General features: G+C 44.1%; 1 protein-coding gene across 1 annotated transcript in view; it reads right to left on the bottom strand.

The window, feature by feature from the left end:
- Positions 1-16140, bottom strand: part of emid1 (EMI domain containing 1) — a 48841-nt gene that overhangs the window by 11233 nt on the left and 21468 nt on the right. Inside the window, exons 4-6 of the mRNA XM_070834530.1 lie at positions 1117-1206; positions 963-1024; positions 727-859 (exon numbers count right to left, since the gene is read on the bottom strand). Coding sequence (XP_070690631.1) covers positions 727-859; positions 963-1024; positions 1117-1206 — 285 coding nt within the window. The remainder of the gene's footprint in view (positions 1-726; positions 860-962; positions 1025-1116; positions 1207-16140) is intronic.

The following is a 16140-nucleotide window of genomic DNA, read 5'->3' as shown; positions in this document are numbered from 1 at the left end:
TATATGATTCACTATATAAGCTCCAGAGGGCGCTGTCTGAATTACCTCAACTGATGTCACTTGAGTCAGCGCCGGTTGGGGCTGAAGACTACAAGTTTGAAAATAATAAAAAATCAAAGATCAAAGTCTGACTTTACTGCCCCCTACTGAGTGTCTTTCATTTAGGGAGGAGTGAATACGTGAATTAGGGTGTGATTTAGAACACAGACATAGACGGGAGCCATTTTTGCCAGGATTGTCTTATTTTTCTACAAATCAAAACTTGTGCCATCAGAGTAATTTGATTCTACAATCAGACAAAGTTCCTTCACATAGTGGCTATAACTGGGAACAACATTTGCCTAAACACATGCATCTCCTGACAGTGCAGCAGGGTTAGCAAAGTGTTGTTAGCTGCAGCCAAGCGCTGGGCTCAACTCCAGGACAGGAGACGACTCTCATAATCTGAAGTGCTCGCTTTCCACACTGCCACAGAGCGCTGAAAGTGAGCAGCGCAGACAACTGGGCTCTTACTTTTGCTGAAGGAAACGAGTGTATGTGCTGCGGAGGAAATAGGATATGAGCAGAGGTGAGCAGGTAAAGGTCAGAAAGAGAGCTGCTGCTGGTGGAGGAAAGCTGAAAGGAAAGATTTCTGACTCAATTATCACAACACAAAAGCCTGGACTCCACTTAATGGAAACATACAGTATTTCTTTAACTTCCTGCATGTCAGTGTGATATATCTACCTGCAGGTCCCTGCTCACCAGGAGCTCCCTGAGCGGGCACGGCCCCCATCAGTAATGAGGCCTCTGGTGCAGTTCCTCCTTTACCCTGAAGGTGGTGATGTGATACGGACGCCGGGGCTGTGAGTAATTGGACCTGGTACAGGAAGACATAAAACAAGTGTGGGCAATTAAAAACAATATGCTTGTTTAATGCAGGGCTATCATATTCCTCAGTGACCCGGACACCGAGTCCATACCTTCGCCTCCAGTGAGCTCAACTTGTCACTCAAAGCGGTGATTCGACTGCAGTTGAGACAATCTAAAAAAAGCAGGAATCAGACACTTAATTATGTAGGATATCTTTGCCACTGTGTTGTATGATCAAAGTAGTCAAATATTCATAATTCTTACTAGAGATTGACTCTCCTGTGCGCGCAGATGGCCGGCGTAGCGTGGATGGTTTCCTTAATGCCTCCTGAGCCACAAGCTGGTTCCCTGCATCTGTAACGGAAGACAAACAGACAGAAAAATGTCACCTCTGTGGCTTGGGTTTGAAGTTACAGTTTCTTGACCTTGACAACATAATCTTAAGATTTAGAAGTTTCTATTTCCATTCATATCCAACACAGGAATCGAATAGTTTCAAACTCTCACCAAGATCTATTTGCCCCAATATCCGCCACTGGAAATCCATTCAAACAACCTTTTACAGTATACTGCTGACATTAGAGCTGAGACCATTAGTTGATTAATCGAATAATGCGTTGAGGAAAAACACTAAAGATTCTCTGGTTTCAGCTGTTCAAATGTCAGGATTTGCTGCTCTTCTCTATTTTATGTCATTGAAAATCTTTGGGTTTGCAACTGTTGGAAGCATTTTTCACTATTTTCTGACATTTTATGGACTGTGTCCCCAAACTGATCTGCAGTTAATGTTAGTTTTGTTATATAATGTAACCACAGTCTCTCCCTACCTCTAACCAGGCTTTTTAGTGGCCTAACCTTAACCATAGTTTGTTTACCATGGCCACCGACTTTCCGTCACTAAAAACCTTAACCATTACTGTGGATACCAAGCTGACATGAATAATATCCAGACTTTTGAAGGATTGTTCAGTATTACTGTTCTGTTACTGTTCAGAGGACAACAGAAAAACAAGAAAGACACGACGGACACACGTTGCTGCAAACTGTAATTTTGTGTTTAATGTAATGTCTCACACAGACTGTGCTGTGGGTTGTGTGAAGATGTTTCACTGTGGGAGACACCAGGTTATGCATGTCCAAGCTGGGCTGCTATCCTCCAGGTGAGCCTCTTACTATCAGCTCTAAAGATCTGACAAAAAGTTGATGGGATGTAGAGAAGACAGAAGACAGACAGCTTTTGTCTCTGTTACATTTCCAAGAGACAAACAGTGTGTGCACTGAGGCTTTGCCAAGTTGCTTTCCTTTTGCCTTGTTTCTTTATGGAGTATAAAATCGCAAAGCCCGAGAGAGAGGGCGTGTAAAGACAAACAATAGTTTCCTTGTGCAGAGAGAATGGGTAGTCTCGGCTCGCATTCTGTCTTGCCTTCATTTTATGAAGTGTGGGAGTTTGTGTCCCTGGGTTGTGGATGTTTTGAATGGGCAGACCTTTGTGGAAATGCTAGACTGCCTCCTTTGTCCTGCCTGGTCTGGCTCTGGTCGGCCCAGGTGCTCCTGATACAAACAAGAGGCTGGGTTCAGCACCTCATTAGCCACCAGGAAGCACGTCTTTCTATTCAGTGGCCAGCAGCCACAGCCAACGCCAAGTGCTACACTAAAAGAAGCCATGAAATAGCACCTGCAGCACCAAACCGGAGCAGGAGAACGGTGTTCTTCTTTTACAGCCTCACTTGTCGTAACATCGGTGATCAGTCTCTATCCACTGCAGCAGACCCAGAGAGGGAAAATGCAGAGCTTATTGTCACGAAGAAAAATAAACATTTGGGAACTTAAGACAGGAAAGCATAATGGTTTTAGTGATTAAAGAGGGGGGAGAGAAGGCAAAAGAGGAGTATGAAACGTACACAGAACACATGGTTTAGGGTAAATTGAGACCACTGCAATAATTCCCTCTCCTCAACCTCTGTACTCATGATTTCACTGTTTTGGGTTCTGGTTATTTCTCAGAGGATTACAAGTGTAGATGGATTCAAACCATATAAGACCTGAGACAGAAATGTTATGGCATGCGCTGTAGATCGGAGAAAAGTCTTCCACATTTTGATAACAGTATAAACTGAGACAGGCAGAGACGTGGAGAACACACACTTTGATCTGCTCTTTTCTCATCTGCTCCCCACTTCAGTCCACATGGGGAAGGCCGAGAGAGGTGTGTGGGGGTGTGTGTGTGTGTGTGTGTGTGTGTGTGTGTGTAGGCTACATGTACATGCACATGACAGGGTCCTTTTCTCTGGAGCTCGGCTCATGTAGATGGCTGCATTCAATTACAAATGGAGGGGGCTGTGGGTTGGAAATCTAGCTCTCGCCCCTAACGGCACCTCTTCTCCCTCCAGAGTAAAGAACATTCAAGCGCCAAGATCCCCTCACCCACACTCGAGCTATTGTATGAAGCCTTAAGCCGGCTTTGGCGCAAGGACAACTGTCTCCCACACACACACCTCTTCCTGCATCACCCCTCTTTTCCTCTGCATCTCCTGTGACAGAGTCTGTTTACTGAAAGTGTGTGTGCACGCAGAAGAAAGAGGACGATCTCGGATGCTTCCAGTGTGGTCCATCGCTCTCTCAGCCAACAATAACATCATCACAGCTAATGAATGCCCCCCTATGGACACGGCTCACTGTATCCACTCTTTGTTCTCAGTGGGCTAATTGCCCAAGTGAGGGGGTCAAAGAAATGTGTGAATGCATTTGACCTTTTGCCCCCATGTTTCACTGGGCCCTAATCAGTGACGGAGTCTGAGCTCTTCATTAGAGGAATACCCCCACAGAGAGTTCAGTGGGCCAGAGGCCGTCCTGACATCAGCTCTGTCTTTGGTTCCACTTCTCTCTCTCTCTCTCTCTCTCTCTCTCTCTCACACACACACACACACACACACACACACACACACACACAGAGTACAGTCATTTGTTTACAAACACTCTTTGAATAAACTTTACCTCCTCTGGTGCAATAAAAGAGGAGCGAAGGTCTAAGCGAGAAGGATAGAATTTCCTATTTCATAATGAATGTGTGTTAAGTCGTTTAGAAAGGATTGTTCATGCTCAAGTTCATGATGATAATATGCGCAATAGCATGTAGCTTAAGTTAAACAGACCATTGAAGTTGTGTGTTGAAATCTGAGCAACAGGTCTGCCAAGCCACACATGTATCCCCCTGACAGGACTTCACCTCCTGTGATTCCTCTGCTGCACATCGCTCGCTGCTCGAATAAAAGAAAAACACCGTAGGTGAGTAAAGTGAACACTAGCATGTCAAATTAAAAGAAAATATTGACTTAACAGTGTAGCTCAACTACAATATAATGAATGCATGTTTGTTGAAGTTAGATTTTCATTGTGAGAGTACTGACATCAGTATTACGCTGCCTTTGTATTGTGTATTCAAACAGTGTCCAGGTCCAGCTGCAACAAACTGCAGCTCACATGAGGCGTTAAATGCATCTCAATTGAGTACTGAGTTATCAGTCGTGATTATATCTCACCTCCTTACCCTCATTACATTTTATTGGTGAATTTGCTGATGGAGAAAAATACACACTTTAAGACTTTTTTTTGCATACTGCATCTTCAAATAACTACTTCAAACTAACAAACAAACAAAAAAAACAAAATTGAGCGAGGACAATGCAGACAGAAAGAGAGTAAATAGTAACTTGCCTCAGGAACAGACTGATTGTGAGCCAAACCAGAGACACATTTATGCCAAGTGTGATCAGGGCCGAAGAGGGAAGCCCTCAGTCTCAGCTGACTGCACTCAAGAGAACGCAAAATTTTGATTTAGATTCTAAAACCTGCTGTTACGATTATATCATTACAATATTATTATGGCAGCTTTATTACAAAACTATTATTATTGGCCTGTGCTGGAACCACCAGAGAGAGCCTTGGGTACAATGAGCAAGACTGCAGCTGCACCTCTCGCTCTACAAACTAAGGTGTGTATGCAAGTGCTTTTGTGTAGAGTTTTGTCTGCATGTGTGTGTGTGAGAAAAGCGTGACAAACACACACATATGCACACACACTGGCTGTATTATTAATGGGCCAAGGTCACTCCTTCAGTGATACTCTCCCAGTGAAAATAAACCAGAGCCCTCATGCTAAGAGGCCAGTTCGTCCTGCCAACCAGAGCCCTTAAACACACATCTCACACTCACTGTCTGATCCTCCAAGCTCATCACCTTCTGAGGTTTATTTGCTCTCTGCTTCAGTGCAGAAAGATTCAGCAGCAGGCCTTAAGAAGCTTTATGAATGTGCGAGTGAGACTTTGGTTGAACTCTCATATGGTCTGTAGAGGAGGGTGGATGAATATCTGAAGCAGAAATTGTGTTGTACAGCTTGTCTGCTCTGTTTCCTTGAGTCTAACTGTCTTATCTCAAAATTTGAAGTTCCTGTGAGGAGATACAGTACAGGGTCTGGCAGCCATGAATGCAAACATCAAAACACACACACACACTGCAGCGAGCAGACACAGCAAAGTGTAAGGTCCTGATCCATCTCTGTCGGGTCAATTAGCTGAGCTCAGCGCTGCAGCATCATTAGTGACCAGGTGCTGACAGCCAACCCGGGGAGGCGTTTGTCTCTGTCTCCGCACCGCCTTGGACTGACTGCTGCTCCTGCTGCTGTCTTCAGATAAACATGCACACACACACAAGCAGTCTACTCACAGAGAACACTGTGCTCCTCGAAACAAGTCGGGCAGAACAAGAAAGCTACTCAGAACATATGTTTGCAGAGTAAGCGGTTTCTTTTGTCTATTTTTGAATCCCAAAGAGACAGACTGAGGTGATCCAGCTTTTGTTTTATTCTGTTCTGTTTTTCCAAAAAGGAGCTGTGTGAAACCCAGTTATTGTATATTTTTAGAATTACTTCTGCACAGTCTTATCCAATGCACCTCAAAAAATAGGTAGTGGACAAATATGTTATTAATATGCAGACCTGCTACACTATGTCAGGTACAGAGATGTCATGACAGGAATGTGAAGACCATTCAGTTATTAATTCTAATGCACATGAAAGTTACATTTGGTGAATAAAACAAAATACTAAATACTGTTTTTGTCTGTGTCTTTACCATATTTAGTAATTTTACAATCATTTAGATGAATTCAGTCATGGTGGCCAGAGAAATGAATCAGCTGATACTCTGAGCTGAGGTATTTCAGTTTGTTTTGCGGGAGAGAAAAAAAATGGATGCGAACATGCCTCTCTTCTCCAAAGGCTGCTGGAGCTTTTCATTGATGGCTGACTCAATCTCAGCCGGTATTAAAGTGTGTTAAAGCAGACCTGTCAGCAGCGTCCACCTCCCATACAGCTGACAGGTCTCAGTCTGGTCATTAGGGCTTGGTGCTCTGCCCAGCACAAAACCCTGCATCTGAACCCCAGCGTTTACTGCGCTTTCCCAGGGTTGCAGGTTTCTTTTATTAGGTGGTTGACTTAAAGGGTGGGACACACTTCATCATTTCCTTCCCTTGGAATTGCCACTCTGCCTCCCCACCTCTCAGCCTGAGAGTGGAGCAGCCCACACACTGGACAGGTTCAGCTGTAATTACAGGTGAGAGGGAAGTGCAGCCTTGCTATAACAATTGACCAGATAATTGATCCCAGAGGAAAAGATAAGCTGAGCGGGACTGAATCCTCACCTTAGCAAAACAAGTACATTGAGGCGGCCAGTCTACATCTGCTCTGGTCTACAAGTCTGGGTGCGGTGCTGCAAAGACCTGCTGCAAGTGAAATTTGGCTCTAGCCTCCAGGACCCTGAGGTGAGAGCGTGTAGGGTCACACACACATTGCACCTCATCAATCAGCACAGACACTTAAGTCAAGGCACTGCAGGGCAGCACACACTCACCACACCACCCTAAACACACCCTGCACAGCGCTAGACCTCCACCTGTCACTGCAAAGGGTGAAAATAATTAATTACATTTAGTCTGGTTACTGCATCTGAGGAAAAGATTTAAGTACTTGTACTGGTAGTTTTAAAGTCACTTTACTTTTATTGAAGTTTATTGTTTATTACTGTTACAGTTAGCTGGTCGACATATGTAGAAAAATACTTTAAAACATTATCATAAAAAGCATATAAATTATATTCTGTACTTCTTTGACTTCTACTTGTATAAAATGTACATAAATGCACTTCGATTTGAGAAGGACATTGTTGTATTTTAGTTCATTTTCAGCTGTCAGAACCAACACAATAAGATCTGTGATCAGAGGCCTACTTCAGCTGTTAACTAATGCATCTGTAGCTGTTTCTATATGTTTAAGGCATTTTGCACAAAAACATACATGCAAACAGAGACAACCGATGCTGAGGCCACTAGTGAGCAGCAGTGTTGTGTCACTCATCTTCCTCAGTTCTGGCTGTGCCGATTCTCACATCAGTCCTTTCAGCTCTTCCAGCCCATCCAGATGTGCTCGCACGCACAGCCTCTAATCTTTCACAGGAAGGAGGAGGGTCTCTCCTGCCTCTCTTCACGCCTCTCTGTCCCAGACAGGGCTTTCTTTACCTCGTCTTCCCTCTCACTCTCTCTCCCTATCTCTCTCACTCTCTCTGTTTTTCCAGCACATGCCTGTAGTGATGCTGATGGCAGCGATGGGGTCTGCATCTCAGTCTGGCTGCCCCTACCGCCCCCTGCACAGCAGGCGGCGGTGTGTAATTACAGAGCTGCGTCGGGCTGAATAGTCTGACTGCTGAGGTGACTGGGGTGTCTGCTGACAGCGGTGTTTGTCTGGCCTACAGACATGTGCTCCCATTGCCATTCCTGGACAGAAAACTGGCCTCGCTGGGCACAGACAGCTGTGGTGTAGACCTCTCTGCACAGGATGCAGCACTCACCTTCCACAACCTGCCCTCCTTCCCTCCCTTCCTCTCACCATGCTTCCTGCTTATTGCATTTCCCACGCAGTTTCATCATGCGAGACCCACAGCTTTCTACCCCACAGAGGTTTGGTCCAGACTGTCGAGAATACCTGCAAGGCACTAGTAGATACTAATTACAGGAAAATTGAGCTTTGTTTTACAGTCACTCACCACCTTTGCCTCTAATTACTAAGCAGAGCAGACTTGCTTCCACTGTTTGTTAACCACTTGCTTGGGGGTGTAGCAGTGTGGTGGTGTTCACTCCTTTTACAAAAAGCCTGTTGGTCGCTTCAGTGTGCAAAGTGCTGCATGAACGCCCACAACAACAAGAGGCAAACGTGAGAGAATAAAAACCCAAGAATTTAAAGTGAATGTAAAAATGGAATAACTCTAATTTGCTGTTGTCTCCATTGTTTCTAAAAACAAAATCCTAAAGCGTATGGTAAAATGGGAACAATTTTCTCTGTGCCATAAAGCAAACAATGCTGTGGTCTGTGTAAAGTGGCTAAAATTGGTGGTGGGCACATCTGTCGGATTGTAGCGTGCCGATTTGAGATAGTATGTGGTTGTGACAGGCTGTACTGCAAATCCACCCGCCAGCCTTTAAACATTTCCTCCACTTGAAAGCAGCAGATGTCTAATAAAAGCGTGTGGCCGAGGCTGACACCAGCTCACACCCTTCACTTTTATTAAGGGAGACACAATAACACAGAAGTCCGATGAAACCCGGCTCCTCCCTCGTGACCCTCGCCGACCCAAATAAAAGCTGCTTTGTAAACTTTTCCTTGGCGTCACCCTCCCTTTCAGTGACCTCGGTTGGCATCTCATCCAGCGAGGTGTAACCTTTTTCCCCCATCTCTCCATCTCTGAGCCTCCTGCAGTCACCAGGGAAACCAGTGAAAACAGGGCTGCAGACCCGGACATGACTGGATCAAACCACACGATCTTCTGCTGCTGTTTTAGTGTGGCAGGGAGGGGTCCATCTTGTCTGTGACCTCTCCATATAAAATACTCCCCACACACCGCAGTAATTAAACCACACTCCTCTGAGCCAAAACGCGGCCGCAAGTGGTCGTCAAAGAAAAGCTCTAAAAACAACCAGGACCAGAATTAGACCTCCACACACACGCATGCACTGTAACACATACAGTCTGTTACTACATACGCTTTAAATATCTTGCATGCTGCACTTGAGCTGTTGAACACTTTATAAGCTATTGTGATTTAAATTGAAAAAGAAAACCACATCAACATTATGTGAGGCCTTTAAAAGATAATTATGCTTTATTACAACTGGGCTTTTACAGTACTTGGCCATCATTTCTATTGGTTATGACACCACTGCGCTCACTGAGAGATCTGAGAAGAGCAACACCGCTACAATAAAGTCTGATGGGGCCCACTAACCCCCTAAACTAAAACAGTCCACCTAAAATGTCAATAAAAATCCCTAGACAAGACTCAAGAGGAACAGCTGCAAGGACTGTGGTAAGAATAATAAAAATAACTGGAAGATCATTTTATATTTCACCTTAACATTATTCCAAACAAGATCGGTCAACCTTTTAGTTTGTCTAAAATATGTATTATCACCTGACGGCTCATTCTTGCTCACTCAGACTTCTATTTCAAGGATGCAGCCAGGTTCAGACATGTCAGCTGTTAACAACACCACACAATCTTATTAAGTGATGGGAAGGACGGCCAAGTCTACATAAATAAGACCATGTTGAAGAAGTTACCTTAAGAAATAATGACTTACACAATAGTTATTAGTCACTGAAAACATGATTACATCACGGTACTAATCAATCAACAGCAAAAGTAAGTGCTTACATTACTTGTACAGCTTGTCAAATGTGTCTTTAAAAAAAACCCTTTAAGCTTCCATACACATGTGGAAAAAAAAGACATTATGGTTTAACAAGCAGCTAGTTTAGCCCAGAAGTCCTGTCATCACCCTGAAGCTGCAGGGCTCACACACCCTCCATCTCTGAACAAAACTGGATGATGTCTGAATATAGGTTTACCCAGAGGTGTGTTAAGAAGACAGTGTTCGAGGTACTGGAAGGCATATTTCTTCCTCTTTTGGAGGAAGGTAACTGGCTCTGGAATAGGAGCAGCAGTGGAGAGGAAGAGTTTACACACTGCTGCTCTCTGCAAAAACATGCTGCTGAATTCCTGGCCAGCAGACCCTTTACTCTGACCCTGTTCATTACCATACAGAGGTTGACATGCGCTCCAGCTTTCTGCCCACAGCTGCAGCCAAGCAAAGCACAGGCCAATCCACAAACCTTCAGCTAAACATCCTGCCCCTTGTCCTCCCCTATACACACTCGACACTGGGTGAGTAAATCCTTTGCTCTGACTGTTTGAAGGACACGTCCAGCCCAACACACAGTTTATTTGTCCAAGGTTGGTCTGAATGCTCACTTATTACGGCTTAGAGGCCCGTTGCCACACCAGCCAAATGTAATTTCCCTCCTGTGGTATGATTTGTGTGTGAATACACATGAGAGCAAGTCTCGTTAAGAAAAAAGGTTTCAATAACCTATACTTTTCCTTAACCACCCATGTAAACAATAAAAACAATCAAGCCTCCTTTGACAGCCATGCAGCAGGATCCATGACAACCAAACACAAACGCTCCAACCGAACACAATAACTGTGTGATAGTGACTAAACTCGTCTATCCATAGCCAAGACATGATTGCCAGATTGTAGCCATTCCAACTCCCCTTGCGACGATATTTTGCTTCAATAGCAAACCATAAACCTGCCTCACTCTGCAGGGCTATAAATGAACAGAGAGCAGTAGACATGTGTGGTAAGAAGTAGGCCAAATCTTTCTTCACTATTGTTTCAATTTTCCTCATGATTCAGCTTCTCTCGCACAGCATTGTCCATTTCCTCCAACATAACAAATCATTTGATTTGTCAGTTTCCTTCGGGACATCTCATATAACACCCTAATCTCCATTTTGCCTCCATAAGCGTGGATCATTTTAATGTGGAGGTATTCGACCCTGCGCAGAGGTTTGTCAGGGAGAAAAATGTTGGATGTAACATATTGAAATAGCTTAAGACCACCGTTTCAGCACGTGCTTTAAAACGGGACAGAGGAGTCAGTGAGAAGAAATTTTATTTGCAATATCTTCTCATCAGATATTCCCCTCGTCGTTGTAAATATGCTTGAGTGCCAATATAAACAGTCTGTAGAAACATAAACTGTTGAGTAAAAGCCCCTCTGAGTGTTGCAGCTTAAAGAGTGACCCGTTTATTGTCATTTTTAACTGGTGTTAAACTGAAGGAATTATGTGAACTCATGCTCTATGACAGGATTTTGAAAGTTTCAGAAACTCAATGGGGAAACAAACTTCTCTCCCTTCTAAGTGAACCATATAACCCCTTAATGCTAGAAAAACCATGAAATCCACCAACATTTAAGGCCTCAGTATGCTTCAAACGAGGTGCCTGTCAGATCAATAAACACTGTCTGAAACATTCAGTTGGTCAACAGACAGACAGAAAAGTAGAAATGCTCCAGCAAAGGGCAAAAGAGAAGACGGATGCAAACCAAACATTTTAAAGAAAATGTCTTGCAAATGTTTTACAAGGAAGAAAATACATTCAACATGCTCGTTAGACCATAAGCCCACATATAATACACTCTGGTGAGGACAATAATGATATATAACTTTGTTCATGAGTGAACTCCACAGCCTTGCCGAGGTGTACAGCAGTCAAAATCCAAACTTGCATTAGGTTTTTCATGTGTACAATCAGTTGGAACAGCATGAACGTCTCTTAGTGGACACTAACTGAGGATCTGTGTGTGTCAGCACCCTCTATGATGGACACTTACAACAGCCACAGACACTTTAACCGTCAGATGTGGTCAGACAGTGTCTAACTAGTGCAAACTAGTTTGTTTTAAGCATACTGAACCCTTAAGGGTTCCTTAAGGCTCTTGTTTCAGTACAGAGACACTGTTCCATATCTGCACTTTGGGTACTCAGGGTCATAATAGGTCCCCTGACGGCAGATACGTTCATGCATGAAAGGAAAACAGACATGGAAGTCTGGCTGATAAAAGCGCAGCCGGCTGAGTCTGTGTGTCCAACACACTGCATGTTTAAAGAAGTCCTTTGCTGTGGACTGTGGCTGAGTCACATGCAGGCCTCACTCAGCAGCAGGGTCTCAAAGCCCCTGGTTTATTCTGAGAGCGGCAGAACAACAGCAAAACCACAGGAAGGAGTGCTTATCAAGAATACTCCCAGGTAAGAGTAGAAAAAATAAAATAAACTGACATCAGACACACATCTCTTTCATTAGATCAGATAAAATCCACCTAGTGATGCTCCGTCGCTCCATTGCATACTAACAATCACATATGGGTAAGCTCTCAAAGCAGCAGCACAGTGCCAGGATCAACATCAGTCCCTCCACACCCCTGGTTCAGCGTAAGATTAATGAGTCTACAGCAAACTGCTGCTACATTGTCTTCAACACCGTCGACTTTATGTCCAATCTGAACATCACTCTGCATCATTATATCATTATTCTGTACAGCTGTGCACCTGTTAAAACACACACAGGACTGAGATACTGTGCGTCTGTGACGTGAGTTTGAATAACACAGTGGTCCACCTGATACTACTGCGTCCCTCCTCTCAGTGTGCTGACAGACGGGGCCTCCGCACTCGCTGTTTCTTGTGGACACACTTAACGTAATCCTACTGCTGCAGAAAATGAAACTATAATTAAAGGCAGCGGGTTCGCATTTTCAGCTCTCAGCTTTCTCCTTCGAGGATCAATAGGGGATAAAAAAAAGATCTGTTCAGAGTGTTGGTGTGATCAAACCGGATGGTGATCAGCTGCTGTCGATTTCTGGGTTACAGATGTTTATAAAAGTGCTCCAGGTTCCAGACTGACAAATGAACAGACAGTTATCTCATTACCGAGGAAACAAGAATTAATGAAACCATGTGTGACAGGGCTGAGCTATAGTTCAGTAACATCATAATTTATTGGCTTTCAGTGGAATCTTGTAACGATGGATCATTTTACAAAAGTCTGATGTCCAAATTAATGATTCTCAGTTACACACTAACACATTAAGAGTTGATGATTCTGTTTCACGTGTGTTTTGTCTGATTTAATCAATCAGTGGAGAACAATTTGATGATCATGCGTGATTTTGCATATATTTGCTATGCAAAGAATCTTAGCAAAGTGTTGGAACTGTTTGTATATTGTTATTGTGAATATATGTTTAGACTTTTTTTTATATATATATATCTACAAGCTCCAATTTGGAAGGAGGTTTTACTTGACACACTAAATGGTTTGTTTTTGGGACCAGTGTACCCTCAGTCTTGGCACAGATCATTTGGCCTCTTTAGTGCTCCTGCTGATTTGAAAACTCATGTTAGACCTTGTTTCCAAACCTCTTTTATTACTAACAAATGCTGCTAATTAGCATTCAACCTAATATGACCCAGCCTTCTGGCAGTGTTAGCAAAGTCCTCTTGAGGTTTTTAGATTATTTTGTGTAACCCCTGTATGCATGCAAAATTTGCATACATGTACATATGCACGCACACACCACAAGCCCACATGTGTATACTCACACAGAGTGGGTGGAGTGAATGACTGTGTGAAGCTGAGCTCCTCAGTCTAATCCCTGGGTGAATGGTGTGCTGTGTGCCAGGCATTCCTCTGTAGCTTTCTAAGGCTTTTCAGGGATTAGACCCCACTTACTTCCAGGGGCCGCAGGGTGGGATCAAAGCTGATTGGGCTTTTTGGGTTTAGGGTGATAGCGTGAGCCTCTACTCAGGTAGACTCACAGAGAGGCGCCGGTGAATACGACACCACAGCCGAGACGTGAGACGGCAACACAGGTCGCACACACCTGGTGGGGGGTCAAACCTGCGCTAATCCAACACAGCGCTAACCTGCACTGTGCTGGTGGCTGATGGCTGATGGCTGGCCTGCAGGAGGTAAGGCTTTAACTCCAGAAATAACACAGGTATGCCGGACCTCGGCTCATTGAGGTTACACAAACACAAAACGCAAATCACAAACGAGGCCGATTTTAACCATGGCTCTCTTCTGTCATGCATACAGTTTACACAGTATAAGGAGCCTTTCATGATGAAGATATAAATGAACATGTATGTGTCAGACTATGCAGCAATCTGGACCTCATTCTCCTGCACTGCACTGCAGGCTTTACAGCGACTAAACTTACATCCAGCAAAACAGAAGACAGACAAAACAAACACGATGACTGATCTGCAGTGACCTCAGAATAGATCCATACAGCGTCTGACCTTTGCCCTGACAGAAAAAACAGGACGTGCTCTTTAATCCATTTGAGACAACACTAGAAGACGTAGAGGAAGTTTTCATCATGACACTACACTGTGTAAAGTATTTGAATTACCAAAACAACCCACAGCAAGACAAATACACAGAGATGGCGAAGAGCTGTGGTCTTCTGTCAGAGATACAACAGCAGGATTAACAAGGCTAACATGGCGAGACCCTCTGGGCACAACGAAAATAAACTGAGTATATCCGCAAACATTAATGGGAAATTAGTGCGTGTGTACATGTGCAGTATTCAGGGAGAAAACCCATGCCAAGAGCAGACACACAGTGCATGCAGTGGATAACACTAATTACTGCTTGTAGGAATGTCAAACGCTAATCCATGAGGAGTCAGATCTATCTGTAGCATCTCAGTTTTGGAAACACCCTAGGAAGTAAACAAAATGACCCTCAGAGGAGGTCAGCACCCTGCAGATAAGCATAGTCATGACAGACACTGTCTGGTAAACAAAATCCAATGTTGATTGTGTGTGCACGCCACTTAAGCTGCAGTAAGTAATCTTGATGCTGATGTATTCCTGCTCTTCATTTTATCAGCACAGATGGAAGATTATTACTCATGAAGGCCCACTGTGTGCCTCATGTGCCCTCTGCACAGGTGTCTGTTCTGTCTCTGTTCTGTCTTCTGAGTTACGCCAGACCCCACAACCACCCACCCAAACCCAGCGACGACACCTCAGATCTGGCCAGTGTTACTCCAACATGTGGTTCTGTCTCGTGTCTGCTTTCTCTGACAGATGGAAATTAAGTGGCCCCTCAAGCATGCGGGGGCAATGGTTTGTTTGTGTTTTGCACCATTGGAGATAAGTATGCATGCTCCACAAAGGGATGATAAGCTAAAGAGGGGCTGAGAAGTGCAGAGGACAAAACTACTGACACAGAGGATAGCGGGTGTTTTGCTACAACTCAGTCTCCAGATCAGGGTCCTGGAGTGTTTGGGCATGGAAGCAAAAGAAAAGAAAAGAAAAGAAAAAATAATCAAAGGAGGGGCTTTGTTGTCACACCTGTGTGTGTGTGAATTACAGTATGTGGGGCAGAAAATTATTGGCACATCTTCACCTACTTCATGCTGCAAACAGGAGGGAGAAAGTCTGAAGAGGTCATAACTACAGCAACACTAGCAGTATTTTCCCGTGTGTCTTACATAGACAATTAAAAGATAGATAGACATTAAAAGTTTATATACTTCAATACCCCCCTTCAATATCCCCCCCCCCCAATCCACCATTAAACAAGCTTTCATATCAGCCTTAAGGAAAAGTCTCAAATCATTAGAATCAGCAGTGTTTCATTTTTCGGGTATTTTATGCTTCAAAAGGAGATTTATCAAATGTAGACTAAAGGATTTGGGGGTTTTCTTGGCTCATCTTTTGGCTGAGATGAACCAGTGGAGGAGAGCTCTCAGTGATGCACCATTCCTCACTCAGTGTTACTTTAAGTCCAACTCTTTCTCTCTTTGCCAAGGCAGAGGTGCTGCTAGGTGATGGAGTGCTCCAGTGCTAATGTGACATCCACTCTCCGCTGCTCTCAGGCTAAAGACTGTGACAGGGACACAGAAACTCTCCCACAGTGTGCAAACACACCGCAATTTACTGCCCCTGCTGCAGATCACTCAGAAAAAGAAATGAGAAAACTGCTGGGAAGAAAATGAAACAGGAGTGAAGATAAGAGAGGGGAAGAAAAGAGGAGGCAGAGGGAGGAAGAGGGGATGCTTCTATTCGCAGTGTTCTCACTCCCTTAATCCTCTACCCTTCTGCCATCACACCAGAATGAGGGTCTTATCTCTAAAAAGCACTTCAACACAACATGCCCACAGACAGTGCTGGCTGTTTGAAGACATGCACACAGGGATGAAAGCACACACACACATACAGGGGAGAGGCTCCCATGCAGGGGAGTAGAAGCAGATTACAGGATCAGAGGAGCGAGGAAACGCAGATCAAAAACCTCGCAAACCATCACTGCCTTT

Source organism: Pempheris klunzingeri, chromosome 7 (genome assembly GCF_042242105.1).
Source record: "Pempheris klunzingeri isolate RE-2024b chromosome 7, fPemKlu1.hap1, whole genome shotgun sequence".
NCBI lineage: Eukaryota > Metazoa > Chordata > Actinopteri > Acropomatiformes > Pempheridae > Pempheris > Pempheris klunzingeri.
This window is presented reverse-complemented; position numbering and strand designations above follow the sequence as displayed.